At 36.1% G+C, this 24,212-nt stretch overlaps 1 protein-coding gene across 3 annotated transcripts in view; it reads left to right on the forward strand.

Annotated features, from left to right (window-relative positions):
- The first annotated feature begins 226 nt into the window (after window positions 1-226).
- The window catches only part of TWSG1 (twisted gastrulation BMP signaling modulator 1), a 64,429-nt gene continuing 40,443 nt past the window's right edge, over window positions 227-24,212 (forward strand). The window contains exons 1-2 of one of the 3 annotated variants that reach the window (XM_028524356.2): window positions 227-732; window positions 2,129-2,285. In XM_028524356.2, the coding sequence (XP_028380157.1) occupies window positions 2,163-2,285 (123 nt within the window). In that variant the 5' untranslated portion in view covers window positions 227-732; window positions 2,129-2,162. The remainder of the gene's footprint in view (window positions 733-2,128; window positions 2,286-24,212) is intronic. The other 2 variants (XM_036009319.1, XM_036009320.1) reach the window with 2 other exon arrangements.

Raw genomic sequence — 24,212 nt, forward strand, 5'->3', positions numbered from 1 at the left:
AATCGCGCGGTCGCGCCAAGATGGGTGTGTTCTTGGGGGTCGGGGCCACCTGCTGCTTGGGCCAAGACCGGGCCCTGGTGGCTAGGGGCGGTTCCGTGGGCCCCCCCGGGGCCGCAGGAGGGAACGAAGCCAGGGGCCTATGCTGGTAGGACCTCTGCGGTAGTGAGAGACGCCTCCTGGCAAGAGCTGCAGCGGCAGCGGGGGAGCTGAGGGAGGGCGGAGGGAGTAGGAGGAGTGGTGAGCGGGAGGCTGTGGTGGGGAAGGCGGCAGGCAGGCGGTCTTGTCTCTTTAAGGTGGCCGAAGCTCGCTGGCGCTGCGCTGAGGGACTGCGCGGAGGCGCGGCCTGCCTCGCTCGCACTTCTCAGCAGCGCGCCCGGGCTGGACCGTCGGTTGGGGAACCTGGGCCAGGCAGCCAAGCGTGGCCGCGGCGCTCGGTGAACGGAAGCGGGCCGGGTGTAGCGTCTGCGGCCGGGAGGGTCTTGTCCAGAGCTCCGGCCTCCGGAGGCCGTGGCCCGCACGGGTTACTTGGGAGCGGAGAGAAACCGAGCTCGCGCGCGGCCTGAGCTCCGCCTACGCGGAGGACAAAGTGGGGTGCCACCGCCGTTGGGTGCTGGGCTTGGGACGCAGACTAGAGCGGCCCTGGCGCCACGAGCTGGCGACACCTCTCCGGCCCCGACTCCTATATCTCTGGTGCCGGGCATTCCTGGCCTTGCCCTGCTCTGCAGCTCGTCGGTAAGCTCGGGGTGTAGACCCGCGGTGGCCTCTGCCTCCCCACTGGGCAGCAGGGGCTCGGTACAGCGGCACAAAGGCTGTTGTCTCCCTCGGGGACCACACACAGGTCGCCAGAGCCTGAGAAACTGGTCAGGGTGCATGAAAACAGTTTTGATGGGGTATTGTTCTTAACTGAGAAAAAAATCAAGAAGCCCCTTAAATAATCATGCTACTTGCTTTGTACAATCCCCGGCTTATTGAATATTTTTCCAGTAAGATTTTGGCAGTAGGATGAAGACAACCGTAAGAGATGGGGCGGTGTGGCGGAGGCGGTGAGGGGGTGGAATCCCCTTCTTGGTAGTTGTGAGATGAAAACTAGTTCTGGAAAAATCGGTTTTTAAATACTTTCCTTGGCCTCCACAAATATGTACTGGTGGCTCCAAAAAGCAGTCGACTTGGTAATGGTTTGTTAAATAAATCAGATAATTGGATTACTAACGGTCTCAGTAGCAATCACCAGGGCTTTCTCTTACCAAAATTGAGTCACACGGGGTACAAAGCCCTTTATTCTTTTCACCTATTGTTTTTGCTTTATTGTACTTCGTAATAGTATAAACGTTTACAGTAATTATAAAGGCCCCATGAACGCCCCTTTTAACCCTCATATCAGTAGTTATTTATTTTCATTGGTTCTATTTGGGGGGGGAGGTGCTCACCACTGTCAGAATTTGTGCTGGTCTTTTTCTTTTTCTTTTTAAACTGTAATGTCTTCTTAATAACTCTGAAGAATCTATGGTACCCATGGTACAGAATCAAAAGAAGAGCTTCACATTTTAACAACTTTAAGAACTTTGGAGTTCACAATGCAGTTAGTAATTTACTATCCTCTTTGTTGTTTGCTAAATTATTTAAGGAATGACTGTCAGCTCCTCTTTGAGCTGCTTCATTCTAATCATGTTAGGGCACACTGAGATAGTCTTCATTACTAGAATAGTTTCCATTAAAAAATTTTGTTTTAGTTCTAAGAATTAAAAGATTGTTAAATTATAATACAATATTAATGTTTTTTATATAGGCATGTAATTGAACAATGGGCTTAAAACTAAAACTGAATAGTAGCAGTGCAGTATTGGAAGTAGTTATTTGTTTGATGTACTCTCAGGTTACTGATGACATATGTATATGTACATACATGTATATTCACTTTAATTTTCACAGTCACCATTTCTAGGCAGTCTCAGAAATTTCAGTGTTCTAGATCTTTGAATATGGCCAACAAAACATTACTGTGTAAAACTGTAGGTTTTTTTCATGTTTTGTTTTTCATTTTTTGTATTTGTTTGTACCCTAGTGCTTACCTTTGGGGTTTTTATTTCATTTACTTACTTTCTTACTTACTTACTTATTTATTTTTTAGCTTCCTGGGAGTTACTGATTGTCTTTGAAGAAACATGAAGTCACATTCTGTTGTTATGCTTACTCTAGTCTTCATCGTGTTCCTGACCTGGATCCCTGTGTCACTGAGTTGTAACAAAGCACTCTGTGCTAGTGATGTGAGCAAATGCCTCATTCAGGTAGGACTAAGAGTACTTTTTATTAATATTAAAATATTTTGTACAGCAGATATAGAGCACATGTATACAGATATACAGAGTCCCACAGAGGTAATGCCTGCTTGAGTGTGGTTTGTAGGACAATAATATGGGTGTAATAATTTATAGTTTAAATTTAAATTTTGCCTAAAATATTATATGGTGTGCTCGAGTGTGATATTTTTATGTTATAGAATTACATGCTTATGATTTTGTAATAAAAGATTTTGTAATTAAAAAGGGCATTATTTGTGCCAGACCTTATAGAGAGAGTGTGTGTGTGTATACATATATACATATTAATATAAAACACAGTATATTAGGTGAGCACCTGAGGTACTGATCTATGATACAGTGGTCTGGGGTTTTGCATTCATAGTTCTCTTGAATACAAAAAAGATTTAAGAAGTTCAGTACTGAAAATAATACCAGCTTTATAAACATGCCATTACAATGTGATAAACACTGTTTAGACGAATTAAAGGGTTTCTCTTGTATAATCTAGTTTATATAGCAAAGAGACTCAAAACCATATTTAGCAAAAAATTTAGTCAAATAATAGATAAATCGTAGTCTACATATATTAGTTGTCTATTATATGTAAGATGTTGCCCCCAAATGTAGCACCTTCATTCAGTAAACATTATTTCAAGTGGTTTCTTAGGGTTGGGAGTCTTTGTATAGTTGAGCTGGGTGGTTTTGACTCAGGGTTTCTCACAGGGTTGTAGGCAAGTTGTCATCTGAGTTTGGAAAATTGGTTTCTGAGGTATGCGGTCTATCCAGAACATATCCTGCCATGTAATATGAAAAGCAGACACATTTATTGAAGAATATACAAGATACAAGAAACATTGTATATAGGACAATGATGCCTCAGTCCCCTTCAAAGTAGGCACGTTGGGACCTCACATAGTTCTCCCAGTTGCCATCAGCTTCCCTGTTGTATTTTCCTGAATCTCATCAACAGTCTGAAATCTCTTCCCTTTCAAAGATGATTTTAGTTTTGGGAAAAGCCAGAAGTCAGAGGGCTCCAAATCTGGGCAATAGGGCTGCTGAGTCACCTGGGTAATTTGATGTTTCATCAAAAAACTGTGTGAGATGTAATGCATGAGCGGGCGTGTTGTTGTGATGAAGCTGCCAGTCACTAGTTGCCCATAACTGTGGCTTTCTATTTTTAAAAATGACTTTATTTATTTTTAGAGAGAGGGGAAGAAAGGAGAAAGAGAGGGCGAGAAACATTGATGTGCAAGAGAAACATGGACTGGTTGCCTCTTGCACAACCCCAACTGGGGACCGGGCCTGCAACCCAAGCATGTGCCTTGATTGGGAATCGAACCAGCAACCTTTCAGTTCGCAGGCTGATGCTCAATCCACTGAGCCACACCAACCAGGGCTGTGGCCTTCTGAATCAACAACATCATCAAAAAAGCTAGCTATCCTGGCTGGCATAGCTCAGTGGATTGGGTGCGGGCTGTGAACCAAAGTATCGCAGGTTCGATTCCCAGTCAGGGCACATGCCTGGGTTGCAGGCCATGGCCCCCAGCAACCGCACATTGATGTTTCTCTCTCTCTCTCTTTCTCCCTCCCTTCCCTCTACAAAAATAAATAAATAATATCTTAAAAAAAAAGAGCTAGCTATATGAACTTGGGTAAGTTAATTAATCTTGTTCCAGAGTTCATGGTCTTACCCATAATACCTTCTGCCCTTCAAAACATAGAGTCTTGTCAAGCTTAACAATATAAAAGTAGAAGTACAGGTTATAACCCATTCCCAACGTCCATCAAAGTCACAGCAAAAGCAGAAAATTCTGAGGTTAGTATTCACAAATACAAGGAAACTGATTTTGTTGCTTTCTACGATGTGAAGTGTGGCAATCAATGATTGATTCACTTAATCTCTCAAGACTGTTTGGATCTCTCCCTTTTCTAGATGTGTAAAGAAATATACGGTTTTTCTTCAAACAGACGAAATTTATAGTCTGTCTACTAAGGTAAATAAATAAATAAACATTTAAAAGGAAAGAGTAGGGTCACTAATATTTTTCTCTTAGATCACAAATCAAGAGATAGTGTTTTTGGTTGCTAGAAGAGAGCAGAAAGGTTTAACTGTATTGTAGAAACTAAAAAGGTAACCAAGCAAGAGCTAGCTGTATGAAAACTTGGGCAAGTTAGTTAATTTTTCAGTGACTTATTCCCATTAGCTAAGCTACTCTGCCAACTGTATCAACTTTGGCAAGTTAGTCTTTCAGTGACTCAGTTTCTTCATTTGTAAAGTAGGCATATAACCCAACCTACTGTATTGGTTATTAGTTCCTAGCACATAAGTGCTCTATGAGTATATATTATTAACCTTCTCCATTTTGTAAATATATTTGAACCTTTCATGCTTTGTATACAGGTATATTCTGTATTCTAAAACTGAATAACCAATAAACCATGTTTATATAGTAATAATTATATGTTATTGACTGTATAGTCACATAGGATACTGATTACATTTCCTTTCCTGAGTGACTTTGTTTTTCTTGAGTTTCTAATTGTTTTTCTTGATTTTGCATCATCAGTCTAATGCCTTTTGCTCCTTTAAATTATTAATCTGTTTCCTCCTCAATGAAGCCTTCAGTCTTGTTTCCAGACTTAACTGATTGTTCTCTGGGTCTGATTCAAGCTGTGGTATAGTGCATTCCCATTGTTACTTTCCTAAATTGATTCACTATTTCTTTGATTCTGTATCTTGTTCTTTCTAATTTATTCATGTTTGTTGTAACATGCCCTAAAGTATCTTCTAAGAAAGGCAATATTAGAAATAAACTTTCTGGGTTCTGCATATCTTGAAAATGGGTTTTTTTTTTTTGTTTTCATTTTATACTTTGGTGATTTGCCTGAATATAGAATTCCATGTTAAAATCTTTTCCTTGGGAACTTTGAAGACACTTCTCAAATGTCTTCATACTACTGGCATTCCGTGTTGCTGGTAAGAAGTCTGATGACAATCTGTTTTTTATTCTCTGTAGGTGACTTTGTTAGTTTCTTTCTTTCATCTCTCTGGAAACTTATAGTTTTATCTCCTTATCTTTGGTGTGGGTTTTTTGTTTTGTTTTGTTTTGTTTTATCCTCACCCAAGGACATTTTGTTTCATTGCTTTTAGAGAGAGAAGAAGGGAGAGAGAGAAACATCAATGCATTAATCAGTTGCCTCCTGTATGTGTCAGGACCAGGGTTGCACATGCCCACACCTGGACTGTGAACAAACCTGGTGTGGGTCTTTTTTGTTAGGCTTTGTGTTGGCCACCTGTGAATCCTTTTTTTTTTTTTTTTTTAAGATTTTATTTATTTATTTATTTATTTTTAGAGAGAGGTGAATGGAGGGAGAAAGAGGGGGAGAAACATTGATGTGAGAAAGAAACATGGACAGGCTGCCTCTTGTATGCATTGATCAGGGACTGAACCTGCTACCCAGGCATGTGCTCTGACTGGAAATCTAACCAGAGATGTTTCGCTTTGCAGGATGAAGTCCAGCCAACTGAGCCACACTGGTCAGGGCTGAATTTTTTCTGAGACGAGTGGTTTTATTTTGAACTGAAAACTAGACCATTCCCTTTATTATATATATGTGTGTATATATATTTATCTGTATATATGTAATATATGTGTGTATATACATATATATGATATCCTCCTTTCTTACTGGAACTCTGATTAGTGTGAGTCTATGATGGATGCTCTATGTCTTAGATTTTTTAAAATTAAGTTTACTGAGTATCTAATACCATAAATTTCACCGATTTAAATGTACAATTCAATAACTTTTAGTGTATTGAGAGAGTTATGGAACCATCACCACAATCTAATTTTAGAACATTTTCATCACCCTAAAAAAAACACACTTGCCCATTAGCAGTCATTCCTCATCTTCTTCCTCACCCCTAGGCAACCACTAATCTACTTTCCATGTCTTTATATGCCTATTCTGTGCATTAACATGAATGGAATCATATACTGTGTTGTCTTTTACCTATGGCTTCTGTTGTTGAGCATAATGTTTTCAAGATTCATGCAGGTTTTAGTATGTATTGATACTTCATTTTTTTATGGTCAAATAATTTTCTGCTGCATGGATATATACAACATTTAATTTATCCATTCATCAGTCAGTGGGTATTTGGATTGTTTTTACTATTTTGCTATGATGAATAGTGCTGCTGTGAATATTTCTGTATAAGTTTTTGTGTGGATATATGTTTTTATTCCTTTGAGTGTATACCTAGAAATGGAATGTCTGGGTCATGTTTTTTATGTTTAATGTTTTGAGGACCTGGACTAAAGTATTTTTTGAAGGTACTACATGTACTCCTACCACCAGTCTGTAAGGGTCACAATTTCTCTTCATTCCCACCAGCACTTGTTATTATCTTTTTTATTATAACCATCTTAGTGGTTACAAAGTGGTTTTGATTTGCATTTCTAGTGACTAATGATGTTAAGCATCTTTTTATTTTATTTTATCTTAACATTTTTTAAATTTATTTTTAGAGAGAGAGGAAAGGAAGGAGAAAGAGAGGGAGAAAAACATCAATGTGTGGTTGTGTCTTGCGCACCCCTTATTGGGGACCTGGCCTGCAGCCCAGACATGTGCCCTAGACTGGGAATTGAACCAGTGACCCCTTGGTTCACAGGCCTGAGCTCAGTCCACTGAGCTACACCAGCCAGGGTGTTGACCATCTTTTTATTTGCTTATTGGCCACTTGTATATCTTTGAGAAAATGTCTATTCAGAACCTATGGCCATATTTTAATTGGCTTTTTTGTCTATTTATTGTTGAGTTATAGGAATTCTTTATTCTGGGTAGAAGTCCCTTATTAGATATGTGACTTGCAAGTAATTTCTCACATTCTGTGTGTTCTCTTTTTACTTTCTTGATGGTATCATTTCCAACACGAAAGTTCACTTAACCTAATTTATCTTTTGTTTGGTCACTTATGCATTTGGGGTGTAGCTAAGAAACCATTGCCTAACTCAAGGTCACAAAGATCTACTTGCATATTTTCTTCTAAGAATTTTATATTTGACCGCTTTATTTCAAATTGATTTTTGCATATGGTGTGAAGTAGGGTTCCAACTTTATTCTTTTGTATGTAGATATTCAGTTGTCCCAGCACCACTTGTTAAAAATACTGTTTTCCTCATTGAATTATCTTGGCACCCTTGTTGAAAATAATTTGATTTTTAATGTTAGAGTTTATTTCTGGATTTTCAGTTTTAGTCCATTGATCTTTATGTTTGTTTTTATACCAGTACCACATTGTCTTGATTATTGTAGCTTTGTGGTATGTTTTGATATCAGGAAGTATGAATTTTCCAATTTTGTTCTTTTTCAAGATTGTTTTGACAATTTTGGGTACCTTCCTCTACTGTATTAATTTTAGGATCATCTTGTCAATTTCTCCAATTAAATTCAGCTAAGAATTTTTTTCAAGAATAGATTTTACTTTTTGGAGTACTTTTATTTAGGTTGACGGAAAAATTGAGCAGAAGGTGCAGAAAGATTCCATGTTCTTCTTTCCCCTAAATACACTGAAGTGTGCATTTCCTTTATTATTAACATCTTGCATTAGTTGGTACATTTGTTGCAATTGATAAACAAATATTGACACTATTATTAACTGAAGCCCACAGTTTACATTAGGGCTCACTGTTTGTCTTGTACAGTTCTATGGGTTTTGACACATGCATAATGTCATGTATCTGACATTACAGTGTGACATAGAATCGTTTCATTGCTCTAAAAATTCCCTGTGCTTCCTTCCACCTTCCTCTTCCAACCAAACCCTGGCCAATCCCTTTAGAACCACTCTTTTTTTTCAATATGGTCTGTAGTTTTGCTGTTTCCACTTATGTAGTATATAGCCCTTCCAGGCTGGATTCTTTCACTTAGCAATATGCATTTACATTTACTCCATAGCTTTATTTGGCATGATAGCTTATTTCTTTTTATTGCTGATTTATATTCCATTTAATGAATGTACCACAATTTGTTTATCCATTCACCTATTAAGAGACGTCTCTTGCTTCTAAGTTTTGGCAACTAAAAATCTGCTAAAAACATCCATGTGCAGGCTTTTGTGTGGACATAAATTCTATATTCATTTTGATAAATATCAAGGAGAACAATTTCTGGATCATATGCTAAAAGTGTATTTACTTTTGTAAGAAACTTCTAAACTACTTTCTGTACTGGCCATAACATTTTCTATTCCCACCAGCAAGGATGAGAGTTCCTGCTGCTCCACATCCTCATCAACATTTGATATTGCCAGCGTTTGGAATTTTAAACATTTTTAAATTTTTTTATTTAATCTTTTGTATATTTTTATCCATTACCATTTAGTCCCCTTAAACCCTTCTGCCCCCAGTAATCACCAGACTGTTGTCCATGTCCATGACTCTTTATCCTTTTTGTACAATCCCTCCACCCTCTATCCTCCCCACTCCACTTGCTGTTATCCTGCTCTCCATTTATGAGTTTGTGACCATTTTCTTTTTTAGTTCAGTTCATTAGATTCCACATACGAGTGAAATCATATGGTATTTGTCTTTCTCTGTCTGGCTTAATTCACTTAGCATAATGTTCCCTAGGTCAAACCATGCTGTTGCAAAGGGTAAAATTTTCTTTTTTATAGCCGAATAGTATTCCATTGTATAAATGCTCCATACTTATTTTATCCACTCACCACTTGGGCTACTTCCATATCTTAGTGATTGTTAATAACATTGCAATTAACACAGGGGTGCTTATGTTCTTTTGAATTAGTGTTTTGGGTTTATTTGGATAAATTCCCAGAGGTGGGATTACTGGATCAAAAGGCATATCCATTTTTAATTTTTTGAGGTCTCTCCATACTGCTTTTCACAATGATTGCACCAATCTGCATTCCCACCAACAGTGCAGAAGCGTTCCCCTTTCTCTACATCTTTGCCAGCAGTTGTTTTTTGTTGATTTATTGAGGATAGTCATTCTGACATGTGTGAGATGGTATCTCACTGTGGTGTAATTTGCATTTCTCTGATGATTAGTGACATTGAGCATTTTTTCATATGTCTATTAGCCATCTGTATGTCATCTTTGGGGAAGTGTCTTTTCAGGTCCTTTGCTCATTTTTTAATTGGGTGTTTGGGTTTTTTTGGTGTTGAGTTTTGTAAGTACTTTATAAATTTTGGATATTAACTCCTTATCAGATATAGCAGCAAATATGTGCTCCCATTCTGTGGGTTGTGTTTTTATTTTGTTGATGATTTCCTGGGCTGTGCAAAAACTTTTTAGTTTGATGTAGACCCATTTGTTTATTTTTTCTTTTGTTTCCCTTGCCTCTGGCAATATATCTGATAAAAAGTTGCTATGAGCAATGTCTGAGATTTCTCTATGTTTTCTTCTAGAATTTTTAACCCTTTACATCTAACATTTAAATCTTTGATCCATTTTGAATTTATTCTTGTGTGTGGTAGAAAAAATTGATCTAGTTTCATTTTTCTGAACATATCTGTCCAGTTTTCCCAACACCATTTATTGAATAAGCTATCTTTAGCTTATTGTCTGAGCTTGCTTTCTCTGTCAAATATTAATTGACTGTAAAGGTGTGGTTTTATTTCTGGGCTCTCTATTCTGTTCCATTGATGTAGATGTCTGTTTCCATGCCAGTATCATGCTATTTTGATTATTATGGCCTTATAGTATAGTTTGATATTAGTGTGATTCCTCCAACATTGTTCTTTCTCAGGATCACTGTTGGTATTTGTGGTCTTTTGTGGTTCCATTTAAATTTTTAAAATATTTGTTCTAATTCTATGAAGTATGTCATTGGAATCTTTTTTTAAAGATTTTATTTCTTTATTTTTAGAGAGGGAAGGAAGGAGATAGAGAAAGAGAGAGAAACATGAATGTGTGGTTGCTGGGGGTCATGGCCTGCAAACCAGGCATGTACCCTGACTGGGAATCAAACCTGCGACACTTTGCAGCCCGCACTCAATCCACTGAGCTACGCCAGCCAGGGCCGTCATTGGAATCTTGATAGGAGTTATATTGACTCTATAGATTGCTTTGGATAGTATGGTAATTTTAATGATGTTAATTCTTCCTGTCCATGAACATGGTACGTGCTTCCACTTATTTGTATCTTCCTCAGTTTCTTTCTTCAGTGTCTTATAATTTTCCATGTACAGGTCTTTTGCATCCTTGGTTAGGTTTATTCCTAGGCATTCTTTTTGAAGCTATTGTGAATGTGATTGTTTTCTTAATTTCGCTTTCTGTTAGTTCCTTATTGGCATATAAAAAGAAAACTGATTTCTGGATATTAATTTTGTATCCTACTACTTTAATGAGTTTATCAGTTCTAGTAGTTTCTTGGTGGAATCTTTGGGATTCTCTATGTACAGTATTGTGTCATCTGCAAATGAAGACAGTTTTACCTCTTCTTTTCCAATTTGGATGCCTTTTATTGCTTTTTTTGGGTCTGATTGTTGTGGCCATGACTTCTAGTACTGTGTTGAATAAGAGATGTAAAAGCAGACATCCCTGTCTTGTTTCTGATCATAAGAGGAATGCTTATAGTTCTTGCCCATTGAGTGTGATGCTGGGAGTGGGTTTGCATATGTGGCCTTTATTATGTTTAGGAATGTTCCCTCTGTTCCCACTTTGCTGAGAGTTTTTAATAGTAAATAGGTGTTGGATTTTATCAAATGATTTTTCTGAATCTTGATATGATCATGTGGCTTTTATCCTTCATTTTTTTGTGGTAAATCATATATATTGATTTGTCAATGTTGTACCACCCTTGCATCCCATAATAAATGCCACTTGATCATGGTGTATGATCTTTTTGATGCATTGCTGTATTTGGTTTGCTAATATTTTGTTGAAGATTTTACCATCTATTTTCATTAGGGATACTGGCCTATGATTTTCTTTCTTTGTAGTGTCTTTATTTGGTTTTGGAAGTAGGATGATGCTGGCCTCATAAAATGAGATTGGGAGCATTACCTCCTCTTGAACTTTATGAAATAGTTTGAGAAGGAGAGGTTTAGGTCTTCTTGGAATGTTTGGTAAAATTCACCTGTGAAGCCATCTGGTCCAGGACTTTTGTTTGTTGGGAGTTTTTTGATGACTGCTTCAGTTTCACAAGGTATAATCTGTCCAGATTCTCCAATTCTTTTTGATTTAGTTTTGGAAGATTGTATGTTTCTAGGAATTTATCCATTTTGTCTAGGTTGTCCAGTTTGTTGGCATATAATTGTTCTTCATATTTACTTGCAATACTTTGTATTTCTATTGTGTCAGTTATTTCTCCTTTTTCATTTTGACTTTACTTGGGTCTTTTTTCTTGATGAGTCTGGTTAAAGGTATGTCAGTCTTTATCTTTTCAAAGACAAGCTCTTGGTTTCATTGATTTTTTTTGGTATTGTTTTTTAGTCTCTATTTCATTTATTTCTTCTTGGCTTTCTATTATTTTCTTCCTTCTACTCATTTTGGGCTTTAATTTTTTTTTTCAAGTTCCTTTAAGTGTATAGTTAGATTGGTTATTTGAGCTTTTTCTTATTTTCTGAGATAGGCCTTTAATGCTATGAATTTGCCTCTTAGGAGTGCTTTCCTAGTGTCTCACAGATTTTGGACTGTTGTGTGCTCCTTTTCATTTTTTTCAAGATATCTTCTGATTTCTTCCTTGATCTCATTGTTGACCCATTCATTGTTTAATGACATTCTATTTAGCTTCCATGTCTTTGCATGTTTTTCAGTGGTCTTCCTGTGATTGATTTCTAAGTTCATAGCATTGTGGTCAGAGAAGATGCTTGATATGATTTTAGTTTTCTTAAATTTATTGAGACTTGTTTTGTGTCCTAACATGTGGTCTATCCTCTATATGCACTTGAAAGTATGTATATTCTGCTGCTTTGGGGTAAAATGCTCTGAAGATATCCATTATCCATTTGCTCTAGTGTGTTGTTTAAGGCTGCTGTCTTCTTGTTGATTTTCTGCCTAGGAGTCTGTCCATTGAAGACAATGGGGTGTTAAAGTCCCCTACTATGACTGTATTTCTGTTGATCCCTCTCTTTATGTTCATCAAGATTTGCCCCACATATTTAGCTACTCCTGTGTTGGGTATAAAAATGTTTACTAGGGTTATATCCTCTTGTTGGATTGTTCCCTTTATCATTATGCAGTGTCCTTCTTTGTCTATTATTATAGTGTTGCTTTTCAAGTGTGTTTTGTCAGTGTAAGTACTACTACCACACGTTTTTTTCCTTTTGATTTTCATGAAATACCTTTTCCCATCTCTTTACTTTTAGTCATCTGTGTATTTTTCAATCTAAGATATTTCTCTCGGAGGTATCATATATATGGGTCTTGTTTTCTTAACTATTTAGGTATACTATGTCTTTTGGTTGGAGCATTTAAGCCATTTACATTTAAGGTGATTATTGATAGATACATATTTAGTGTCATTTTATTTTCAGACTAGACTATTTTCCTCTGTTTTCCCTTCCCGCTCCCCACTTCCTCCACCTAGCAAGCCCTTTAACATTTGTTGCAATACTGGTTTGGTGTTAACAGCTTCCCTTAGTTTTTTCTTGTCTGGGAAGCTTCTTTTTTCTCCTTCAGTTTTTAAATGATAGCCTCACTGGGTAATGAAGCCTTGGTTGTAGGTCCTTTCTTTTCATAACCTGGAATATTTCACGCCACACCCTCCTGGCCTGAAATGTTTCTGTTGAGTAATCAAATGACAGTCTAATTTGGTGCTTCCTTTTATGTAACTACCTGCTTTTCACTTGCAGGCTTTAGGATTATCTTGTCTTTAAGCCTTGCTTTTTAATTATGATGAGCCTTGGCGTGGGCCGCTTTGGGTGCAATTAATTTGGGACCCTCTGAGCTTCTTGGACTTGTGTGTGTTTTTCCTTCACCATATAAGGGAGGTTTTCCATCATGTCTTCAATAGGTTCTTGTTCCCTTGCTCATTCTCTTCTTCTGGTATTCCCATGATGTGGGTGTTGTTGTGCTGCATGTTGTCCAAGATGTTTCTTCAACTCCCCTCACTTTTTAAATTCTTCTTTTTTTGCTGCTCAGCTTGGGTGTTTATTTTCTACTTTGTTTTCCAAATCACTGGTTTGATCCTCTGCTTCATCTAATCTACAGTTTATCCCTTCCAATGTACTATTTATTTCATATATTGCATTCTTTCTTTCTGACTGGTCCTTTTTTATGGTTTCTGTGTCTTTTTTCATGCTGTTGAGTATCCTTATAATCATTGCTATAAACTATCTGATAAATTGCTTGCCTTCATTTCATCTAGGTCTTCTGGATAATTCTCTTGTTTTTTCACCTGGGGTCTGTTTCTTTGTCTTCCTATTTTGGCTGCCTCTTTGTATTTTCCACCTTAGTTATTAATCTCATCAGCCATCAACTAATCAGGCCTTTAGCAGTGGGGTTTAAACTTCACAAGGTGGGTCAGAGCAATTTCTGGGGGTGGGGATATTGCTTCTCTTCTGGCTGATGCAATCAAAGAGGAGTGCTCTGCCTGAGCAAGATGGCTCCAGCAGTATGGAGAATGACTCACTCTAGGGATCCTGGTAGCTATTCCTTTAGTTCTATCTCCAGAGCTACTAATTCCAGACTCTCCTCAAGTGTCTCTAGTCCACTCTGCCCTCCCTCTGCCAGAGCCCAGGTAAGTGGCTGCAAATGAAATTTGGTGTGTTGGCCCTTTATTAGTTTCTCTGAATCTCAGTCATCTCTCCCTGGCAGACAGAAACCCTGTTGCCTTTCACCACTGGATGTTGTCCGGGTTCCTTTCCAGCTCTGGTGCGGTAGGCTGGGAAGCCCAGCCTGGGGTTTAGACCCCACACTTCTTAGGGGGAATCCCCCTGCCACTGAAGTTAACCCCTCAGTTAACTTCAGCTGCCACCCGTGGGAACCCAGTTAGCCCTGTTGCACCTCCTGTGCACTCCCTACTAGTCTCATTGTGGTGAAGTGGTTTCTTCTGTCTGCCTGTGGTTATAAGGCTTCTCTTTAGCTTGTGTTAAGTTGGTTATTCAGGATGATTTCCCTACAATTTAGTTGTAATTCCAGCTTGGTCCTGTGAGGAGGTTAATGTAGCTTCTACTTAACTCCTCCGCCATCTTGGATCTCTTGAATTTTAACCATTTTAATAGGTATATATTAGTATGTCTTTGTGTTAATTTGCAATTCCCTAATGGCATGAAGTTGAGCATTTTTTCCCATATGCTTTATTTACCATCTATTTATCATGTTTGGTGAGGTGTCTGTTTATATCTCTAGTCCATTTTTAAATTTTAATCTGTTCGTTTTTTTACTGTTGAGTTTTAAGAGTTTTTTGGTATATTTTGATTCACAGTTCTTTATCAGGTATGCTTTCGCAAATATGTTCTTCCAATCTATGGCTTGTCTTTGCATCTCTTAAGTTGTCTTTTGTAGAACAGAAGGTTTTAATTTTGATGAAGTCTAGCTTATCTGTTTTTTCTTTTATGGAGTGTGCCTTTGACATTGCCAGGTAGGATTTTGATTGGGATTGCATAGAATCAGATCAATTTGGGAAGTATTGTTATCTTCAAAGTATTAACTCTGCTGATTCATAACCATGAAATATCTTTCCTTTTATTTAGATCTTATTTTTTTCAACAGTATTTTGTAGTTTTCAGTGTACAGGTCCTATACTTCTTTTGTTAAATTTATTCACAGGTTTTTTTTGTGTTACTGTAAATGGAATTGTTTTCTTAATTTCATTTTCAGATTATTCTTTGCTTCTATATAGTGACGTAGACCTTAAATCTGTTTTTATCTTCTTATGTTTTCTGAGAGATTTCCTTGACTTTACCTTTGAATCTTTGTATTGAATTTTTAAATTTTAGCAATAACTTTAAATTTTTAAGAGCACTATTTTCTGCTTGTTAATTTTTTTATGTTAACGTTCTCACTTGTTTTTAAATGCACTATTTTCTCACCTATTTCTGAGGATATTTATTGAAAGTGTATTCTGTTACCTGGATATGTCTTTCTGTCAAGATTATTTTTTCTTTTAATTTATGTCTCTTCATGTGGCAGGCCTTCCTCAAATGTATAGTATTAGTATTACTTAGTTGCCCATTGTAGTTAAGAATGAGGTATTCAAAGCATGGTTGTATGACTGTATATGGGGACAGGACTGACATACACAGACTAGAGGATTTCACTTGAGGAGCAGGGAAGCCCTGCTCTGAGGCTGATCCTTTACCTGAAGAGAAGTTTTTTGTTTGTTTTGATTGGCTGGTTTTCTTGCTGTGGTTGGAGTGGGTGGGTGGGCAGTAGATCCTTCATTCTTGTCTTTTTGCTCTAGTGCGTAGGCTAGTCTAACTGGTCTGATAGAAACTTGAACTTTAATGCCCTCTTTTATTTCCATTTTCTTCAGTTGGAGAACAAATAGGCTGTTGATGTAACATGTTCCAGGAATTGTTAAGTGAGGGTCCTTTGAAGACTTAAAGGCTTATGGTATCCTTAAAATTATAATCAAAATTGCATATGTACAATATAAAAAAGGAAAAAAAGTCCATATCTTTCAGGAGGTTCTCATAATGTTTGATGCTCTGAAATGTTAAGAATTGCCAGGGCTTTGCCTTCCATTGCACATAATACATTATTAAAATTCTGCTTTCACATTCAACAAAGTACATGACACTGACATTTTAGATGACAATACTAGCTTTTCTCCTTCAACTTACAGAAGAACATGTACAGAATTGAATGTTGGAGAGAAGTACTTTAAGAAAGGCAATGCTATTAAAGTTTACAGAAAGATATTACTTTCCTCTTAGAGGGAATTTAGGTTCTTTTTGTTATTTTGTTTTGGTTTAAACAACATCTGTAGTGTTGAAATGATGTACTGTGAGGATGAGTTAGAACATTTGTTTATATTGAGCTCTCTGCGACTTGTGAAATAACTAAATATTAAAAAAAACTCCCTGGAGGCTCATAGTTATGTAAATATTTTTTACCAGCGTGTCCACAAGGCAGCACAGTCACTCCTGCCACTCCTTCAAGTTGCTACAAATAAGGGTGGTTCCTATATAAATATTTATTTTGCTCTTCTGACAGGAAAGAAATCTAACTTTAAACATCAAGAAAGTAACATTGTCATCTTGGTGTATTTCCTTGCTCATATAATGAGTGGTTTAGCTGTTCTATTTCAGGGGAAAAAATGGTAATATAGGTTTTGCTTTTAACAAGTTCTTTCTAGTTTTTTCTTTTGCTGTGTGAAAAGAACTCTTAAAATTTGGATCATTATTATGCTTTTACCCCAGAAACCTCAAGACCCATTTTGTATTATGAACTTAAAAAACCCTTATTGACTTGTGAGTACTTTGGCTAATATTTATGGTCATATTTAGGATAATACAAATATTATATTTCATGAAAATATTCAAACTTAGGTTCAGAGATCATTGATGCATTATTTTAACCCTTTCTAGTTATCTAAATATCTATTTAGTCCCTTTATGTACTAAATTGACATTCTGCTTTTTTATTCTAAAAATTAATTTAACTATTAATCAGATCTTAGATTTTCTGAAATAAGTTAGAATTTCACAGTAGTTTCTTATTAATAATTCTGATTATTAAAGTGTATTTTGTCTTGAGTTAAAAATATAAATAGTTCACATAACTTCAGGACTTTATCACAGTAAACTAAAAAATATTAACTTTCTCTTCCTTTTTCCTTCCTTAATCAGTGCTAATTAAATTCTACATTAGCTTCTTGCTACAATTATCTTGGTTTGTTACTAATAGTAGTAACATTTTCATTTAAAATACACAATGTTTCCTCTTTCCTCTTACAAACATTACCTTATTTTCCTGTAGTGATTTTCTTCTTCATGCTATTTCCCTGCTGTTAAAAGTTGTGGCTCAAACTCATTTTTGTCCTGTTTTGCTTCAGTTAACACCTCATGAAAGTCTTTGAAATTAATGTCCAAAAGTAATGATAACTCCTAACTGGCCTGATGCAATTTAAGAGAATAAGTCATTGTTTCTTTTCAAATGTTTAATGCATTTAGAATAGCTGCTAAATTTTGTAAGTGAATACTAAAATTTATTTTCACTGGCTATTTCACTTGTAGAATTACTATATTAAAACAAATATGAGGATTTTATGTGAAAACATGGAAATTTTCAAATATAAAATAGGGAGAAACTTTCAAATATAAAATAGAAAGAATAAATAGTAAAATAATCCCCATTACCCTATCAGTCAGCTTCAACAGTGATCAACAAATGGCCAATCCAGTCGCATCTACACCTACCCCCACCACCTTACTCCAGCACAATTCTTTTAAAAAAATTTGTCAGGAAACTTTTAAAGTAGTTTGTATTAAAATTTTATTACTAGGTTTATATAAGAAATGGGTGACATTTGACATACTTTGGTAGTTCATGTATATATATGAACTTGTATGCTGATTTATTTAGTAAAAAAGAGAGCACTACTTTTCTCAAGTGTTTCACTTAAGTTTAGATATTTTCACAGCAGAAGTTTACCAATCAGTTGGAATTTATAAAGAACAACATGATGATAAGGTTCATTAAGATATTTTATTCCAGATTTAAATTTGTCTGATGTCCTCCTTAAAGAGTATTTGTCAAAAGAAGTTTGTTATAACCTAACATAATATAATTATGCTTATTCTTTTGAATAAAGCCTAATTATTTGGAGATGTTTTGTTTTATATATTTGTTTTTAAATGCCCATTTGATCTAAGAAAAAGTTGTGCAAGTAATATCAGCTTAGGTACAATCTAATGCTTTGTTGATTACTGATGCTTATGCAATAGGTATTTACTTAATTAGCTTTGTGTTTACATTCTTGAGGCTTTTTAAACTTTTAAAAGTTATTTTATTATTTATTTATTTTTTATTTAATCTTTATTATATATTTTTCCATTACCATTTAGTCCTCTTATACCCCATTCCCCCCAGCAGTCACCACACTGGTGTCCATGTCCCTGAGTCCTTTTTGGTGTTTTGTTTTTTTTTTTTAGATCGAGATATTACAGGTACGATAGATACAGAATGCAGTGTACAGATTATGTCCTGTTGAGTTGTATGCTTGAAATCTGTATGGTTTTGTGAACCAATGTGACCCAATAAATTCAATTAAAAAAGACATAATTACTTAGAGCTTGCTTAATTTAATATTTAACAACCTCAGTTTCTGTTCTGAGTATTTTTAAAAAATAATTGTATGAACATTGAACTGGATCTTCAGTCATAATACCCAAATAAATTAAATGTTTATTTACCATTATAAAAATACTTCATATTAAAAAATTCACCAAATGCATAGAAGTAGAAAAAGGAAAGTAAATCATTCATAGTTGTATTTATAAACACAGACTACCCTTAGTATTTTGATATAGTCCTTTCTAGATTTTTATTCTATGTTAAGGTGATTTTTAACAACTATATTATATATCCAACTTTTGTATTCTGCATTTTTAATGGACTTTTATTTATTTTTTAGAGAGAGGGGAAGGGAGGGAGAAAGATGGAAAGGAACATCAGTGTGAGAGAGAAACATTGATCAGTTGCCTCTTATACACGCCCCAAGTGGGGATCCCGACAAGCTAGGCATGTGCCCTGATGGAGAATTGAACTTGCGACTGTTTGCTTTTGCAGGACAGCATACAACCAACTGAACTACACTGGTCATAGCGTATTCGACCTTTTTGACTAGCAATATTTTATACTTCTTAGTAAGAAAAGAAAAAGTATTTATGTTAGTTTCAAGAAATTTAGTTTTAGCTTAAAAATAAAATAGAGAAATATATTTTCAGAGTTAGAAGAACTACTTTCTGTATTGCTTTCTTTAATACCAGCTTGCATTTATATAGTGCTTTATATTATTCTATTCTGGTTTATTAAAATAATAAATTTATGGACTGCAGTATACCATACTGGTCTTTCAAATGTAAAAGTATTTTGTGATATTGCAATGCATTTTTGTCATATTTATTGAGGTATAATTACATACAATTTGTTCTTTTTTGGTATACAGTTCTGTGATTTTTAACAAACATATGCTCATGTGGCCACCACAGTCAAAATAGGGAATATTTTCATTTCCCTTAAAAATTTCCTTTTGCTTTGTAGTAGTCAAAATTAGCCCCCTCCACAGCCCTACTGCCTGGCCACCACTGAGTTGATTTTTGTCCCTATAGTTTCAACTTTTTTAGATTATCATGTAAACAGAATTGTATAGAATGTAGCCTTTTGTTTCTATTTGATTTCTTTCCACCAGGTATAATACTTTTGAAATTCATCCAAGTTATTACATGTTTCAGGTAGTTCTTTCCTTTGTATTAATGAGTAATATTCTATTGTGTGGCTGTACCACAATTTTTTTAATCTATTTACTAGCTGATGACCATTGGAGTGTTTTTGGGTTTTGGTGATTATCAATAAAGTTGCTATATACTTTCACATATGGGTCTTTGTGTGGACATATTTCATCCCTATCTATGAGGGGGATTGCTGAGTCACCAAAGTATTTTGATAGCCACCATCTTACTTGGATGCCGAAGTCTATAAGGGTAAATCCAGCATTCACCCCATGTTTATGACTGAGAAACTGAGACTCGGTGTTATATGCTACAGCTTGAATCCAGATCCTGTAAGTTCCAGCCATTTGCTGTCTACTAGACTATGGTGTTCTCCATAATGATGTTTCCCTGTTTTAAGAGCCATGCTAACAAATCTCTCAGCTCTTGGCAATAGAGAATGGAAATATTTATCAGTAACCGAACATCAGGATATATATTAGATTCTTCCTCAAGTTATTAGTTTCCATTTCTAGCCTGGAAATTTGGAAGTTCATAAAATAAGTTTTTGCTCTTAAAGTCTGGTCTTAGTCTTACATGAATGATACCCATCATTTATTTTGTATAGAGGATTAAGATCTCACCAGAACCTTAGTTGTATAGAGAATAAGATTTTCTATCAAAGTTAATTGAGTGATTATATAAAACCTCTGTCTTTTGGAATTCAAAAATTTGAAATTCTATGTCACTGTCAAGATTTTCCCTAATACAAATGTAGTAAAATACATTTTAAATAAGTAGATTGTTCCTCAAAACTTTTCATTTTGCCAGTTTTCATTTTATATAAGCTTTTAAAGGAATTTTCCAAATTCTCTCTAGATACCCTTGTTAGTCGATATGAGATAGCCCAAATGTATAAATTTGTTTTCCATTTAATATAAAATTTTTATTTTTCCATCATAAAATTATTGAACAACATGATTACCAGCTTTTAAGGAACATTTAGCATAGTCCTTCACACAGAGAACAGGTGCCTTATTTCATTATTACTCTGGCTCTCACATGTAAGAGCAGTGGTAATAGGGACAGCTTTGAGTCAGAAGACCTGATGTCAGAGCCCCAGTTGTATGAACTCAGACAAATAAGTAACCCACTCCTTCTCAGCCTTTTAATCTGTACCATGAGTAACACCCACACTTTCTCTGAGGCTTGCAGACTGGGGAAGCAGATGATAAGGTAATTAACTGACTAAAGCAACAAAGGAATTAATTATTAAATTCCAACTCACTGGCTTTGCAACTCTTGGCCAATGATACTTATTTTACCTTTACAAACAATGATTAAACTTGAGCAATAGCAGTTCTAATTGTTCAGATACTAAGAGTAAAAGATATAATGCCTCTAATTAAACAACCTAAAGGATTAGGTAACTTTAATTGTGGACTCATTCTCTCTAAGAAAAAGTAATAACTATAATTATTGAAATGCTAAATTAATAAGAAATGTTTCCTATATCTTATTCTAGTGTTTAAACAGCAAGCATAGCAAACCAAAACTGGGGTCAAACCTCAGCTACTTATTAATTGAATGATGTACAAATTTCCTAATCTTACTTGAAAAATGAAATAACTATATTGTTCAGGCTCTATGAGATTCAAGATAATGCATATAAAACACTTAACATGATGCCTGTTAGTGATGAATAGAACTCTCTTAGGAACTTTGGGAGGTGGTGCAGTAAATAAATAGAATCATTGAATCAGTCTTTTTTGGAATTCTGTAAACTTCATGTTTGGTTGTGATCACATGATTCCATTCAACTGAGCAGTATTCAAGTTTAGTCATAGTAAAGTTAGTAAAGTATACAAATAGCCAAATTTTTCCAAACAGAAAGTTCTGTATCTCAACCATATTTTCTATTTAATAAGTGGAGACTTTGAAATAATAGTAAGGTGGAAAAGAAAAGTTTTTGAAGGTAGTGATAAAAAATGAGAATGTGGGCAGGTTATGAAAGGGTGAGGAACTTCAAGTTTATTTCTAAATTTTGGTACATAGAATGTACTATTATGCAGCTATTAAATTATGATGACAGATTTTTATAATAGGGAATTGCTTATAGTGCAGGAGAGTATAAAATCATTATTTTGTTACAAATGTATTAGGAATTTACCAAAGTGGGAAGAATTCAAGAGTTTTTTCCTTGTACTATATGTAGTAAATATTTTTCAAAGTCTTTTATCGTTCAAATGCATATCTGAAATTTTTAAAGGCATTTCTTTTATCTTGACTCTAGCCTCTTTCTGGTTACTGAAGATTCATTTATAACCTCATGACTAAACCAACTAGTGGTAAGATTTCTTTTTAAGTGTCCCGGAGATTCTGCTTAACTCTTTCAAATGGAGTAATTATTTCTGCAATCCTTGATTCATTGCAGAGAGTTGCATTTTAAGATGTTTTGTTTTCTTTTGTATTTCCAATACTTAGATTCAAAGCACTGTAGAAATGTGTTTTATATTTGGAAACATAAATCCTAACCACAGTTTACTTGCTGTCAAGAAAATTAAAGTATACATTCCAAATATGTTTATGACCAAATATTATTCAATATTGTGATTTTAAAAGACATATAGATTGAAAAGATAAATTAACTTGAAGAGCTACACATGGCTGTTATTCATAATAATTTACATATGGAAATACATTGTTTTTATGTATTTCTTGACTTAACAATAGTCATAAAGCAAATGATTACCATATACTTTTGTTCCTTTTTTTTATCCTCACCAGAAGACATTTTTCATTGCTTTTCAGAGAGACAGAGACGCACACACACAAAGAGAAAGAGAGAGACAGAGAGAGAGAAAGACGAGCATTGATGAGAGAGGGAAACATCGATTGGTTGCCTTCTCAGACCAGGAATTGAACCTGAGACCCTTTGATTTATGGGATGACACTCCAAACAACTGAGCCATACCAGCCAGGGATATTTTTGCTCTCTTGATTTATAGTTAGGTTTTTGAGATCCTAAATGTCATATATTAAATTTGCCTGGAATTTTCTCCTGAAAAGTGAAAAGTGTATTGGGTTAGCCAAAAAGTTCATTTAGTTTTTCCTGATACACATTTTTCATTTTCACCAGTAACTTTATTGATTTGGATATTTTGAGTATGTCAGCTGTCTCCCACTATTGCTTCCTAGTGGATAGAGGCCAGAGGTGCTGCTAACCATTTTCTAATGCATAAGACAGCCCAACAGCAAAGAATTATTTGCCCAAAATGTCAATAGTACCAAAAAACTTCACAGACCACTTTTGACATGTTTGATCAGTCACAGCACCTTCCCCATACACTGCACAAATCTTCTTTTTGCGTTTCAGTTGCATATTTACTATACTTGAAATAGTAAAGCCTAATATGCTGAAAATGTATATCTTCTTCCATCTTCAATATTAAAATGGCTGCACAAAATTCACCAATTTTGATTTTTTTTAATGCATGCTGATATGACAGCTGTCACAATACAGTCTAACAAAATTGTTTTGAATGAAGTTAAAGACAACTAAGCACTACTAGAGCCATTGTATGGAAAAAACTAAACAAACTTTTTGGCCAACCTAGTATTTTTGAAAATTGAGAAGGCACAAATGTAGACTAAAATGTTGGTGTCGGGATCTCATTTTCCTTATTTCCCAATCTCCTGTAAAGAATACTGACATGAGGACTTCCAGCCAAGATGGAGGCGTAGGTAGACACACTGTGCCTCCTCGCACAACCAAATTAAGGACAACAAAAACTTAGAAACAAAAAAAACAAAACAGAACTGACAGAAAATTGAACTGTATGGAAGTCCCATAACCAAGGAGTTAGACACATTCATCCAGTACAGTAGGAGGGGCAGAGTTGTGTGACCAGGTGGAGTCGGGTGCCTTCCAGAGAGGGGTTGCAGCAAAAAAAAAAAAAAAAAAAAAGCAGTAGTTTGCGAACCCCGCCACCTGCACACTCCCGGTCTGTCAGACCGGGAGTGTGCAGGTGGCGGCAGGCAGACCCCAGGTGAAGGGTGGCAGTGGGCAGACCAAGTGAGGCGTGCAGGGTGGCTGGCTGACCAAGCGGTCCCACGTTCTTTCAAAGACAAACCAGGTGAAACTGAGGAGCGAGACAGACCACACAACCCAGGGCCCCAGCACGGGGAAATACAGCCTCAAAACACTGATTGAAAATACCTGTGCAGGTCGAGGGACAGGGAGAGACTCCCAGCCTCGCAGGCGAGTTTGTTGGAGAGACCCACAGGGTCCTAGAACATACACAAACCCACCCACATGGGAATCAGCACCAGAAGGGTCCAGTTTGCTTATGGGAAGTAAGAGAAGGGACTGAAATTCCAGATAGAGTAGAGCAAGCACCATTGTACCCTCTCGGACCCCTCCCCCACATACAGTGACACAACCAGCGACTGGGTTGCCCACCCTGGTGAACACCTGAGGCTCCGCCCCTTATACATAACAGGCTAGACAGGACAAAAAAAAAAAAGGCCCAAATGGAAGAACAGCTCAAAGCCCCAGAGC

The sequence above is a fragment of the Phyllostomus discolor genome, chromosome 9, assembly GCF_004126475.2.
Source record: "Phyllostomus discolor isolate MPI-MPIP mPhyDis1 chromosome 9, mPhyDis1.pri.v3, whole genome shotgun sequence".
Lineage (NCBI taxonomy): Eukaryota > Metazoa > Chordata > Mammalia > Chiroptera > Phyllostomidae > Phyllostomus > Phyllostomus discolor.